We start from the raw sequence: 11,187 nt of genomic DNA on the forward strand, positions 1-11,187 counted from the left end.
CTACCAACAGCACAGCAGAAAAGGCCTTTTCACCGTGTAGACAGGCCTTCATTTGTTGACGTTTCGCAAAGTCGCATATAAACAAAGCAAATCTTGATCACATTCAGTGCAGTCGTTTCTCCGCTCTTTCCCGTGATGAAAATTGTACGCAGTATTTAAATTGTGTTCTGATATTCCTCATCCATCACACTCCTTGCCTCGTGATGCTTTCGTTTTTCCGCAAGAAAACCTCCGACGAGTTGCCCACCGGGGGATCCGCACCGTCGGCCGCGAAAGGCAATCCGTCAATCGGTGGAACAACAGCAAATGGTGAAGTGCCTCCACGACCGAGCCTGCAAGAGCTGGGCTACCGAAATGCGAACGATTTGCGTGAAACCATCTACGACTTTCTGCGCACAATACGCGACCCGGAAAAGCCCAGCACGCTGGAAGATCTGCACGTCGTGTACGAGGAGGGAATATTCGTGAACGAGCCGACGCCGGGCAACGTGAACGTGGTGCGGGTCGAGTTTAATCCGACCGTACCGCACTGTTCGCTGGCAACGCTGATAGGGCTGTGCATACGGGTGAAAATTGAGCGAAACATTACGCACAGCCTGAAGCTGGACATCTACATCAAGAAAGGTGCCCACGCGACGGAAGACGAAAGTAAGTAGCACGATTCCAGCAGTGAGTCCGGTGGAAGACACTCCCTTGTCTAATCTATCTATCCCCGCTTTCGGCTATTCTGCACGTATTTGTCGATATTTGCAGTTAACAAGCAGATCAATGATAAGGAACGAATAGCAGCGGCTATGGAGAATCCAAACCTCAGACAGTTGGTGGAGAACTGCATCAAAGATGAAGATTGAAAGACTGAACGCTATCGGTGCAATAAATCATTTTTTGTGGTCATGGAAGGTGTGTGCTCACGGGGTAAGCAGTTGAAGGTAATCGATTGTTGGTAAAATAAATAGTTTCCTATATAAGTACGAATTATCGGGCGCAGATCGTAATGTAATGGTTTCCTGTGATGTATCACGATCACGCAGATGTTTATACTCTTCTACTAATAATTCGATGGATTTTTTTAACCAGCTCCAGCAGCTGATAAGATAGAATGTCAACGACCTACGCTCTCTGAATTAGCATTTAAGCATGTGAGAGTTACACGATTCCCTTTCTATGAACAGCTGCATAAGGACATAGCAGCAAGAATCATAGCGTAAGTGACCGTTCACCGTTATTGTCCTCTAGGGCTACTGAGATGCTATATACTACATCCATATCCTACGGTCTCCTGGACAACAAATGATGACCATTTCTATATACGAACGTTATGTGTGTGAGTGTCAGAGGCCCCTAGCAGGCTATGGTTCGTAATGCTTAATTCGGCTCACGTTTGGCCATTTTCGATTCAACGTTCAAAGGTGAAACATCTTTCGGTGAAAGTGCTCTGGAAGCCACTTTTATTAAACGAATCTACTTCATAAGTAACTCTGGCGACTCATCTCTTGAGTGAATATTTTAACATCGTTTCGAAGCAGAATCATTCAAAGGTAAGCACAAAGTGGCAAAATATTCTTGCACAAAGATTGCACTCGATGAAACATTGTGTAACATCCTGCTTACCAACGTCGCACCGTTTTCAATGCAGCTAGTACAAAATGGTGGTTGGTATGGATGAATCAAAGGTCGGTGTCGACGAGGAGCAGCATTACGACGACATCAGCTCCGACGAATGCGACACGCCAGCGGGCGTGTTATCCTCCAAATTCGACAAAACGGACCTTTCGATTAACACCAATCCGCTGCCACATGGCAAGTACACTCTGATCGGGCTCGATATAGATACGACGGGTCGTAGACTTATCGATGAGATCGTACAGATCTCGGCATTCACACCGGAGAAAGAGTATGCGCAGTACATTATGCCGCTGATGAACCTGAACCCGGCTGCCCGTCAGCGCCACCAGGTTCGCGTGATTACGGTTGGATTTTTCCGCATGCTGAAAAGCATGCAGACCTACCGTGTCATGAAGACCAAGATGGAAGTTGCGGCTCTGAACGAGTTTCTCGACTGGCTGGAGGAGCGTCTTCGCGAGGACGAGGGATCCGAGGGCATTGTGCTGGTGTATCATGAGCAGCGCAAGTTTGTGCCGTACATGGTCATTGAGGCGCTGAAGAAGTACAAGCTGCTGGACCGCTTCTCTCAGTCGGTTAAGTCATTCGTGAATGGATTCAAATTGGCGGAGGAAAAGTGTACCAAGACCATCAAGTACTTGACGATTCGTCAGCTAGCGAAGTTAGTTTTGGACGAAAAGGCAGGATCCCGTGATGGATTTGAGGGAAATGCGGCGTACCGAGCAAGAATGGCGTTCGAAATTTCGAGATGCCTAGCAACCGGTAAGTGAAAAATGGCGGCGACGCCATTTTGTACAATCGTCATTAAAGATGGTTGCCATGGTTTCTAACTCTGGGCCTTCTCTGATTACAGCTGAACCGAAGTCCAATGCGGTAAATGTGCCTGCTTCATCGCCAACCGAGAGCGAGCCGAATGATTCAGCTACGTCTGAAGAGGTCACCAATTCCTCCTCCACCGCTGAGGATGCAGTGAAGGATGAAGGTGACAAGCCGTCGGAGGAGAATGCTGAACAATCGGATGACGATGCGCAGAAGCAGGACGAGAAGAAGGAAGAAGCTCCTGCTGCTTCTTTGAACAGCTCTGCATCTCGTCCCTTGACCGAAGAGGATCGTGAAAAGATGTGCGCAGTGTTGTGCGAATATGCTTCACCGATTTCCACTGAAATCTCCGAGCTTGACGAACAGGAGAAGATTCTTGTGCGCCAGAATTCACTGAGACCGGTATTTTTGCTCTATTTTAAGACGACAATCTACCATCGGTAAGAAATTCTTTAGCCTCGACGATCCTAGCTCAGACCTTCAACCATTGTTTTTACTTTTCCAGGGTTAAGGCTGTTACTTATAGACGAGTACTGGCGGAAACTGGCCACGATTACGAATCTTTGCGTCAAGTCTGGCAAGAGAAGAAGCGCGAAGGTCTGGAAGCGATCATCAACGAGATTGCAGAGTTGAAGGAAGACGAGCGCACGGAGCTGAACGAACTTCTTGATTGTCACTACGATCCGGACAAGCAGGCATTTAAGCCGATCGTCAAGCGTATGAAGCGTCGTCCTTCTCGAGGTGATCATAATTTCTCCATTCAACATTTGTTTAGATTTTATGGCACATACTAATATATTGTTTCCTTGTACAGCAGGACAACCATTCTTCTCCAACAAGAATGGCAACGTTCCACAGAACCAGAACGGAAATAACCAGATGGCCAAGGAAAACCGGAAACCATTCAATGGTTACCAGAATAACCAGAAGAATCATAACAACCACCACAATGGAAACAACAACAACAACAACAACAACATGGTCATTAAGCATCAGAACCAACAGAACCAGCAGCAACAACAGTACTACAACGGTCCGTCTTCCCCCGAATCTGGCATGCGTAACGGAGGATCTCCGGGAAAGCGTTTCTTCCAGCGCAACTCGCGTCGTCGTCGCGGAGGAAACGGCCAGAACCAGAATCAGAACGGTGGACAGAATCAGCAGCCGATGAAGAACCATAACGGTAATCATCATGCTTATTCGAATTCGAATCGCCACAATAACCAATTCCAGCAACCAATGCAGGGTCACGCTTAGGTGTGAGCCGGAGAAAGCTTGCGGGACATTTTAACGGTAGATATTTGATGATTGTTGCATAGATGCAGTAGATGCAGAAACATACCCGATTCAAAGAACATCGTTTTACGGATAATGGCAAGGAATACGAAACATTTTTAAACACGCTCAAATAGATTTAAGGATCATCACGATAGAAGTGGCCAACTCATTCGGTATAGTTGTCCTCGTATTTTAGAATCAGGTAGAAGCGCTGCTTCAGCAGCAAAATGTCTTAGCTCAGGATCATAGGGAAGGAGGACCGTTGGACCCGTTGAAAGTATGCGCGCACTTTCTAGGGATGTTTCCACGGTGTCATCCGGCCCACTTTTAGTCACCCAGAAGCTAGGACCGTTTGCTTGCATTTGTGTGGTGCAGAACCCCATTTTAATATTGTGTAAATTATTTTCACTACGTAGCAATCAATACCAATGTGAGGCTGCAAAACGTCTCTTTTAGCTGTGGTGGGTTTTAGCAGCTCAGAAATGAAATCAACGATTTATGTTATGATTGTAATTGATGGAAGGTGTACAACACCGGAGGGCCAGACCTCTGGAAGGTGATTGCGATTCCATGTTGATGCCAATATATGATGATTTTGTTGCATATTAATAGTTGTTGTTATGTTTTATTCAAATTTCAAAGATAATTTACTTTACATTACAGTTAGTGAGCATATTATCTACTACATAAACACATAGATCAAACTGGTTTACATAAATTCAAAAAGTTTGGATTAAAATCGCAGCAATTGGTTATGAAAAAATATGTGCATAACGTAAATATCAAGTAAATTGTTGCATTGCATATTTATAGACTCCTGTTACAATTTCGGAAAAATGAAAAATGTTAATTAATCAAAGAAGAAAAAACAAAGAAATTAAATCATTAGGTGGCACAACCACAAGTACATATTTTTATGGCATGAATATTCTACTACACTAACATATTTTATAGCAATTCTATTGATCGTCTTAGTATAGCGGAATTACCAGAACGGCACTATAGTTGTCTCTGTTTGGCACACGCAATCATTTTTCATCCCAGGGTTGCCATAGCAGTTTGGCGACGGTCACGTAGCATGCGAAGGATTTCGTTCGCACAGGATCACTTTTATTCTAACGTTTGAAGAAGACACATCTCAGTGCAAGCGCTCTGGTAGCTGCTTTTACCGAACGAACTAACTTTTCAAGTAACCTCAAAAACTTGTCTCTAACGACACCACGTGCTATCCGCGAGTTTCATTTCCCGTGCAAAGTTCCCCGATTTAGCTATCATTCGTGAACATTTCGTAGTGCCTCTACCCTCAGGTAAGACCATTCGAGGTTTACCAAGTTTTGTGCAAAGAACGTGCACAGTAATTTTCCTTCTGGTGAAACCTTCTCTTGTGTAGCTTGTACAAAATGGTGGTTGGTATGGATGAATCAAAGGTAGGACATGACGAGGAGCAGCATTACGAGGACAGCAGCTTCGACGAATGCGACACGCCAGCGGGCGTGTTATCCTCCAAGTTCGACAAAACGGACCTTTCGATTAACACCAATCCGCTGCCGCACGGCAAGTACACTCTGATCGGGCTCGATATAGATACGACGGGTCGTAGACTTATCGATGAGATCGTACAGATCTCGGCATTCACGCCGGAGAAAGAGTATGCGCAGTACATTATGCCGCTGATGAACCTGAACCCGGCTGCCCGTCAGCGCCACCAGGTTCGCGTGATTACGGTTGGATTTTTTCGCATGCTGAAAAGCATGCAGACCTACCGTGTCATGAAGACCAAGATGGAAGTTGCGGCTCTGAACGAGTTTCTTGACTGGCTGGAGGAGCGTCTTTGCGAGGACGAGGGATCTGAGGGCATTGTACTGGTGTATCATGAGCAGCGCAAGTTTGTGCCGTACATGGTCATTGAGGCGCTGAAGAAGTACAAGCTCCTGGACCGCTTCTCTCAGTCGGTTAAGTCATTTGTGAATGGGTTCAAATTGGCGGAGGAAAAGTGTACCAAGACCATCAAGTACTTGACGATTCGTCAGCTGGCAGAGATAGTTTTGGACGAAAAGGCAGGATCCCGTGATGGATTTGAGGGAAATGCAGCCTACCGAGCAAGAATGGCGTTCGAAATTTCGAGATGCCTAGCAACCGGTAAGTAACAAAATGGCGGCTGTGCCATTTTGTGCAATCCTCATTGAAGATGGTTGCCATGGTTTCTAACTCTGGATCTTCTCTGATTACAGCTGAACCGAAGTCCAATGCGGTAAATGTGCCTGCTTCATCGCCAACCGAGAGCGAGCCGAATGATTCAGCTACGTCTGAAGAGGTCACCAATTCCTCCTCCACCGCTGAGGATGCAGTGAAGGATGAAGGTGACAAGCCGTCGGAGGAGAATGCTGAACAATCGGATGACGATGCGCAGAAGCAGGACGAGAAGAAGGAAGAAGCTCCTGCTGCTTCTTTGAACAGCTCTGCATCTCGTCCCTTGACCGAAGAGGATCGTGAAAAGATGTGCGCAGTGTTGTGCGAATATGCTTCACCGATTTCCACTGAAATCTCCGAGCTTGACGAACAGGAGAAGATTCTTGTGCGCCAGAATTCACTGAGACCGGTATTTTTGCTCTATTTTAAGACGACAATCTACCATCGGTAAGAAACTATTGAGCCTCGACGAATTTAGCTGAGACCTTAAACCTATCATAAATGTGTTTACTTTTCCAGGGTTAAGGCTGTTACTTATAGACGAGTACTGGCAGAAACTGGCCACGATTACGAATCTTTGCGTCAAGTTTGGCAAGAGAAGAAGCGCGAAGGTCTGGAAGCGATCATCAACGAGATTGCAGAGTTGAAGGAAGACGAGCGCACGGAGCTGAACGAACTTCTTGATTGTCATTACGATCCGGACAAGCAGGCATTTAAGCCGATCGTCAAGCGTATGAAGCGTCGTCCTTCTCGAGGTGATCATAATTTCCTCATGCAACATTTCTTTACGTTTTATGGCACATAATAATACATTGTTTCCTTGTACAGCAGGACAACCATTCTTCTCCAACAAGAATGGCAACGTTCCACAGAACCAGAACGGAAATAACCAGATGGCCAAGGAAAACCGGAAACCATTCAATGGATACCAGAATAACCAGAAGAATCATAACAACCATCACAATGGAAACAACAACAACAACAACAACAACAATAACATGGTCAATAAGCATCAGAACCAACAGAACCAGCAGCAACAACAGTACTACAACGGTCCGTCTTCCCCCGAATCTGGCATGCGTAACGGAGGATCTCCGGGAAAGCGTTTCTTCCAGCGCAACTCGCGTCGTCGTCGCGGAGGAAACGGCCAGAACCAGAATCAGAACGGTGGACAGAATCAGCAGCCGATGAAGAACCATAACGGTAATCATCATGCTTATTCGAATTCGAATCGCCACAATAACCAATTCCAGCAACCAATGCAAGTTCACGCTTAGGCGTGAGCCGGAGAAAGCTTACGGGACATTTTAACGGTAGATATCTGATGATTGTTGCATAGATGCAGTAGATGCAGGAACATACCCGATTCAAAGAACATCATTTTACGGATAATGGCAAGGAATACGAAACATTTTTAAACACGCTCAAATAGATTTAAGGATCATCACGATAGAAGTAGCCAACTCATTTGGTATAGTTGTCCTCGTATTTTAGAATCAGGTAGAAGCGCTGCTTCAGCAGCAAAATGTCTTAGCTCAGGATCATAGGGAAGGATGGCCGTTGGACCCGTTGAAAGTATGCGCGCACTTTCTGGGGTAATTTCCAAGGCGTCATCCGGCCCACTTTTAGTCACCCAGAAGCTAGGACCGTTTGCTTGCATTTGTGTGGTGCAGAACCCCATTTTAATATTGTGTAAATTATTTTCACTACGTAGCAATCAATACCAATGTGAGGCTGCAAAGCGTCTCTTTTAGCTGTGGTGGGTTTTAGCAGCTCAGAAATGAAATCAACGATTTATGTTATGATTGTAATTGATGGAAGGTGTACAACACGGAAGGGCCAGACCTCTGGAAGGCGATGGCGGTTCCATGTTGATGCCAATATATGATGATTTTGTTGCATTGAATATTTGTTTGCTTGTTCTATTTCATTAGTGGGTTGAATTTGGAAAGAAATGTACGATATTCGGATGGAGTTATGGGTGTACAAAAGTAGTGTCTGTAGTTAGTGTACTAATTGTGATTAAGATTTTGAATTTTATTTCCCTTTTTGAGACAGAACATTTATCGCAGGCTGGACCTGGCTATCCAGCTACCCTCGCGTGTCTTTTGTACCAATTGGGCATTAACTATCCTGTCTAGTATGAGCTTGCTTGTGTGTCTGTGGCTCAATGTACGCGCTTTGGGGAGGAAGAAAACTGTTGGTACAATTATACTACTCATGCATCTAGTATCATGTAAATACACTCAAAACATCAATCAATCCATCAATAGTAGTTACTCCTTCATTAGTGCCTAGGAACGCACTGCACTACCGATGCAGCGCCGGAGAAAACATGTATCCTTGTGTTTGTGTCACTTGTCCTATATATATTCCCAAACTGCCCCCAACAATCGTGCTCAAAGCACGGTTAATACGGGGCAGCGGGGAGATGTGTTGCACAGTAGCAGTTTGAATTGTACAATTCATTTTATTGCAGCTTAATCAGGGATAAAACAAAAGTTAATGAAAAAAGAAAACAACAAAACAATATTTGCACGCACAATAACGGTTGACAATACAGGGCTATGACATATAAGACGACAAGTACAAAAAAAGTAATCACAATATGCATTATCTGCTCGCGCACAGCCTCTAGGAGACCGGGGCGAAGCGATGTGGGGTGTTGGGATGGGTTGGAGAGAAGGAATTTACTTTGAATTGCTTAACACAGCTTTTGGCCGGTGGTTGAACAAAGAAGTGGGAAGGTGCAACCAAAACGTTACATTTGAACTATATTAGTGATGTATTGGAAGAAAGAATACAGATTGGATCATTGAAACGCTTCCGGGAGGGGTGTGTGTGCGCACGGGTTGTCGTTTGTGTTTTTTGTGGTAAAAAAGGAACGTGCCCCCGAACGTGCGTTTTCCATGTGTTGTAAAATTGTCTAGAAGAGAAGCGGAGAGCGGGAAATGCGATGCGACATTCGTCCGGAACCGTACATACACCTCCAGCCACCACCGCGCAGTGTCGTTTGGGATGGGGGAGTGGAAACAGGCAGCAAATGCTCAGGTTCGGGGTTGTGCTTTTCATTGGCCGCTGAACGTGTGCTCCCTTCAGGATATCGACGGTGGTGCACCACCATCATTATTCGGACCCTGGGGTGGGGGGAAAGGGCACGAGTAATTAGAACGAGCACGAGAGGGGGAACCAGCGCCACCAGGAGCGCCAAATACTTACATCGTTCGATGGAGGCGGCAGCGACTTGTTCAGGTCGTTCGATCGTCGCATGGACGAGGGTCTCAGGACGTACATAACGGCCACAAAAATCAGTGCCATGACGATTAGGAAAAAGTTTGCGCCACCGGTTACATTCGGGAGACTGGGAACTGGTTGAAAGAGAGGGGTTTACATAGTTAATTATCAATTTAAGAAGTTATCATTTCCTCACTATACTTACGATCGGTGCATTCGTTATCGTTGCAGTACGACTGTCCTTGACGGAGCTGAAAATGATGCAACAACACAGGCTGTACTTTTAGATAATGCTTCACTAACGGCTAAACTCTACAATTGTATACATACCAGCGACATCAACCGTCTCATAGCGAGCTCATGGCTCCAGAAGCATTCGCACGCATCGAACTCGTCTGCCATTTTTGCTGCGCCTTTGCTTAGTTACTTTGAAATTCGTTCAACCGTTTGCAACTAACAAAACATCAACGTCAAAAACACTTCCAGGCCAACCGCGTGTCTATTCCTCCTCGTACACTGGACTGTTTAGAACTGGACAGATTATAAAACGGCTTCTTGTTCCTTGCTAGTAGTATCCCTAGAATGACACAAATGAAACAAAACATATTTTACATAAATCATTTTCATCTCTTTCGCTTGCAGGTCCGCGGCGCGATTACTTGGATTGGAGAAAACTGTTCTAACTAGCCACAAACTACCACTTTGCACAGTACCCGAAACAAAGCGCGTTAACGTGTGCCTCCCACAGCCACTCGTATTGGGCCGTTGGGAAAATGCAACACAGCAGCCGCGGGTTTTTTTCCACCCACTATTCCCCCCTCAGAGACCACCTGTGTATACGATTCCGTACCGAATTGTAAACACTTACGTGGTCTTCTCAGATTTGCGGCGGATGCGCTGTACGGGCGCTGGCGGCACACACAAGCTTCGCGCAAAACTTGTGTTGTGCTTGCTTTGCTGGTATTGGTTTTGTCACACCGATCGTACCGAGACAATAGAGACACCGCCAGTGGGTGCGAGAGAGTGTGCAGCACTGTGCAAATTTGATAAGCCTTTTTAGCGCGATCGGTGGCACGGGGCTGCTCGACCCACTCGACCCAAAAGGGCTACCAAAATAAAGGGAATCGTACCCGCACACACACACACACATACATAGATACACACCCTGGAAACACGGCCCACTTCGATGGGTGTGTGTTTTGGTGGTGGGTTTTGCTGCGCGATGCGATGCTGCAAGCAAGATTAGACTTCACTATAGCTTCACTTTAAAACCGCCGCCGTCACTTCTTTCTTGCGGGGTGATATCATCACTCGTCGACTGCGGAAACCGGATTGTACCGTATCCAGCGAGGCGGCCATACTGTGATCTCGAAGGGGGCTTTCTAAATGGGCACAATCACTACCAGTGCTAGATGCTCTCTTTCCTTTCCCTTCACAACATCCGTCCATCCAGCTGATACTTGGGGGGGATGAGGAGGGGCCCCCTCCCGCCACACTCATTGCGCCATTGGATTTTTCTTACACGCGACCTTCTCCTCACAAAACACCGTAAATATTTACGTTCTTAGATTTACCTCGGCTCGGTGGTGGTGGTGTTGGTGGTGGTGCATCGGAACTTGGCTGTGCGCAGGGAAAGAAATGAAGGTCCGCGGCCGTCGAGTCGAGTCGGTCGGGCGAAAGTTTTCACACCAACTGTTTTGCTAATGTGGCAATTTTGCAGCTGGTTGGCTGTGGCTGGTACGGAGAAGGAAAAAAACCCCACACACAACACACAAAAACACAGACAAGACACCCTTCGTTTGCTGCGTACCCCCCCTCTCTTCTATCCGCTAATGACAAAACATCAACAAACGCTGGCCTGCTGAGGCTGCGGTCATGCTCCTCTTGTCGCGGTGTTTGACAGTTTGATTTGACACCACTGTGAATGGATTTTCGAATTTCCGTGCTTTGGATGGTGTTAAATGGAACAGGAAAAGCAGTATTTTATGATATTTATTTTATTAAGTTTTCGAAAGCTGCAGCTGATCACAAAAAGATGCAAAA

At 46.0% G+C, this 11,187-nt stretch overlaps 4 protein-coding genes across 10 annotated transcripts; 3 read left to right on the plus strand and 1 right to left on the minus strand.

Moving 5' to 3' along the window:
- Positions 1-56: 56 nt before the first annotated feature.
- LOC1269818 (MIP18 family protein galla-1) lies at positions 57-975 on the plus strand. Its single transcript, XM_308468.5, has 2 exons — positions 57-648; positions 754-975. Exons 1-2 carry the CDS (start codon positions 204-206, stop codon positions 849-851), a joined length of 543 nt encoding a protein of 180 aa, XP_308468.3. The 5' UTR covers positions 57-203; the 3' UTR covers positions 852-975.
- Positions 976-1,212: 237 nt separating this feature from the next.
- Positions 1,213-4,329, plus strand: LOC5667105 (maternal protein exuperantia). 2 transcript variants are annotated; one of them, XM_061643936.1, is made up of 5 exons: positions 1,213-1,538; positions 1,637-2,385; positions 2,477-2,882; positions 2,948-3,183; positions 3,257-4,329. In XM_061643936.1, the coding sequence occupies exons 2-5, from the start codon at positions 1,647-1,649 to the stop codon at positions 3,697-3,699; spliced, it is 1,824 nt and encodes a 607-aa protein (XP_061499920.1). In that variant the 5' UTR covers positions 1,213-1,538; positions 1,637-1,646; the 3' UTR covers positions 3,700-4,329. The 2 variants fall into 2 exon arrangements, with proteins under 2 accessions (XP_061499920.1, XP_061499921.1); XM_061643937.1 differs by having other exon boundaries at positions 1,230-1,538; positions 3,260-4,329.
- Positions 4,330-4,723: 394 nt separating this feature from the next.
- LOC1269817 (maternal protein exuperantia) lies at positions 4,724-7,816 on the plus strand. Of its 2 annotated transcripts, none has more exons than XM_308467.5 (5): positions 4,724-5,027; positions 5,111-5,859; positions 5,952-6,357; positions 6,430-6,665; positions 6,739-7,816. In XM_308467.5, exons 2-5 carry the CDS (start codon positions 5,121-5,123, stop codon positions 7,185-7,187), a joined length of 1,830 nt encoding a protein of 609 aa, XP_308467.5. In that variant the 5' UTR covers positions 4,724-5,027; positions 5,111-5,120; the 3' UTR covers positions 7,188-7,816. The 2 variants fall into 2 exon arrangements, with proteins under 2 accessions (XP_308467.5, XP_061499919.1); XM_061643935.1 differs by having other exon boundaries at positions 4,727-5,027; positions 6,742-7,816.
- A 98-nt stretch (positions 7,817-7,914) lies between these two features.
- On the minus strand, positions 7,915-11,054 carry LOC4576605 (small integral membrane protein 14). 5 transcript variants are annotated; one of them, XM_001238801.2, is made up of 5 exons: positions 10,719-11,054; positions 9,475-9,721; positions 9,350-9,395; positions 9,130-9,278; positions 7,915-9,047 (listed from the first exon to the last, which is right to left on the minus strand). In XM_001238801.2, the coding sequence occupies exons 2-5, from the start codon at positions 9,544-9,546 to the stop codon at positions 9,006-9,008; spliced, it is 309 nt and encodes a 102-aa protein (XP_001238802.1). In that variant the 5' UTR covers positions 9,547-9,721; positions 10,719-11,054; the 3' UTR covers positions 7,915-9,005. The 5 variants fall into 5 exon arrangements, with proteins under 5 accessions (XP_001238802.1, XP_061499933.1, XP_061499934.1 ...); XM_061643949.1 differs by having other exon boundaries at positions 10,013-10,987; XM_061643950.1 differs by having other exon boundaries at positions 10,309-10,976.
- Between the last annotated feature and the right edge of the window lie 133 nt (positions 11,055-11,187).

This window comes from Anopheles gambiae, chromosome 2 (genome assembly GCF_943734735.2).
Source record: "Anopheles gambiae chromosome 2, idAnoGambNW_F1_1, whole genome shotgun sequence".
In the NCBI taxonomy this organism is placed as follows: domain Eukaryota; kingdom Metazoa; phylum Arthropoda; class Insecta; order Diptera; family Culicidae; genus Anopheles; species Anopheles gambiae.

Bases quoted from the DNA above. Each gene is read 5' to 3' on its own strand.
- LOC1269818 (XM_308468.5), top strand. From the start codon at position 204: ATGCTTTCGTTTTTCCGCAAGAAAACCTCCGACGAGTTGCCCACCGGG. The intron at 649-753 runs GTAAGTAGCACG...CGATATTTGCAG, and splicing joins CCACGCGACGGAAGACGAAA to TTAACAAGCAGATCAATGAT.
- LOC5667105 (XM_061643936.1), top strand. From the start codon at position 1,647: ATGGTGGTTGGTATGGATGAATCAAAGGTCGGTGTCGACGAGGAGCAG. The intron at 2,883-2,947 runs GTAAGAAATTCT...TTACTTTTCCAG, and splicing joins AAGACGACAATCTACCATCG to GGTTAAGGCTGTTACTTATA. The intron at 3,184-3,256 runs GTGATCATAATT...TTCCTTGTACAG, and splicing joins GAAGCGTCGTCCTTCTCGAG to CAGGACAACCATTCTTCTCC.
- LOC1269817 (XM_308467.5), top strand. From the start codon at position 5,121: ATGGTGGTTGGTATGGATGAATCAAAGGTAGGACATGACGAGGAGCAG. The intron at 6,358-6,429 runs GTAAGAAACTAT...TTACTTTTCCAG, and splicing joins AAGACGACAATCTACCATCG to GGTTAAGGCTGTTACTTATA. The intron at 6,666-6,738 runs GTGATCATAATT...TTCCTTGTACAG, and splicing joins GAAGCGTCGTCCTTCTCGAG to CAGGACAACCATTCTTCTCC.
- LOC4576605 (XM_061643948.1), bottom strand. From the start codon at position 9,546: ATGGCAGACGAGTTCGATGCGTGCGAATGCTTCTGGAGCCATGAGCTC. The intron at 9,396-9,474 runs GTATGTATACAA...CATCATTTTCAG, and splicing joins TGAGACGGTTGATGTCGCTG to CTCCGTCAAGGACAGTCGTA. The intron at 9,279-9,349 runs GTAAGTATAGTG...TCTTTCAACCAG, and splicing joins CGATAACGAATGCACCGATC to TTCCCAGTCTCCCGAATGTA.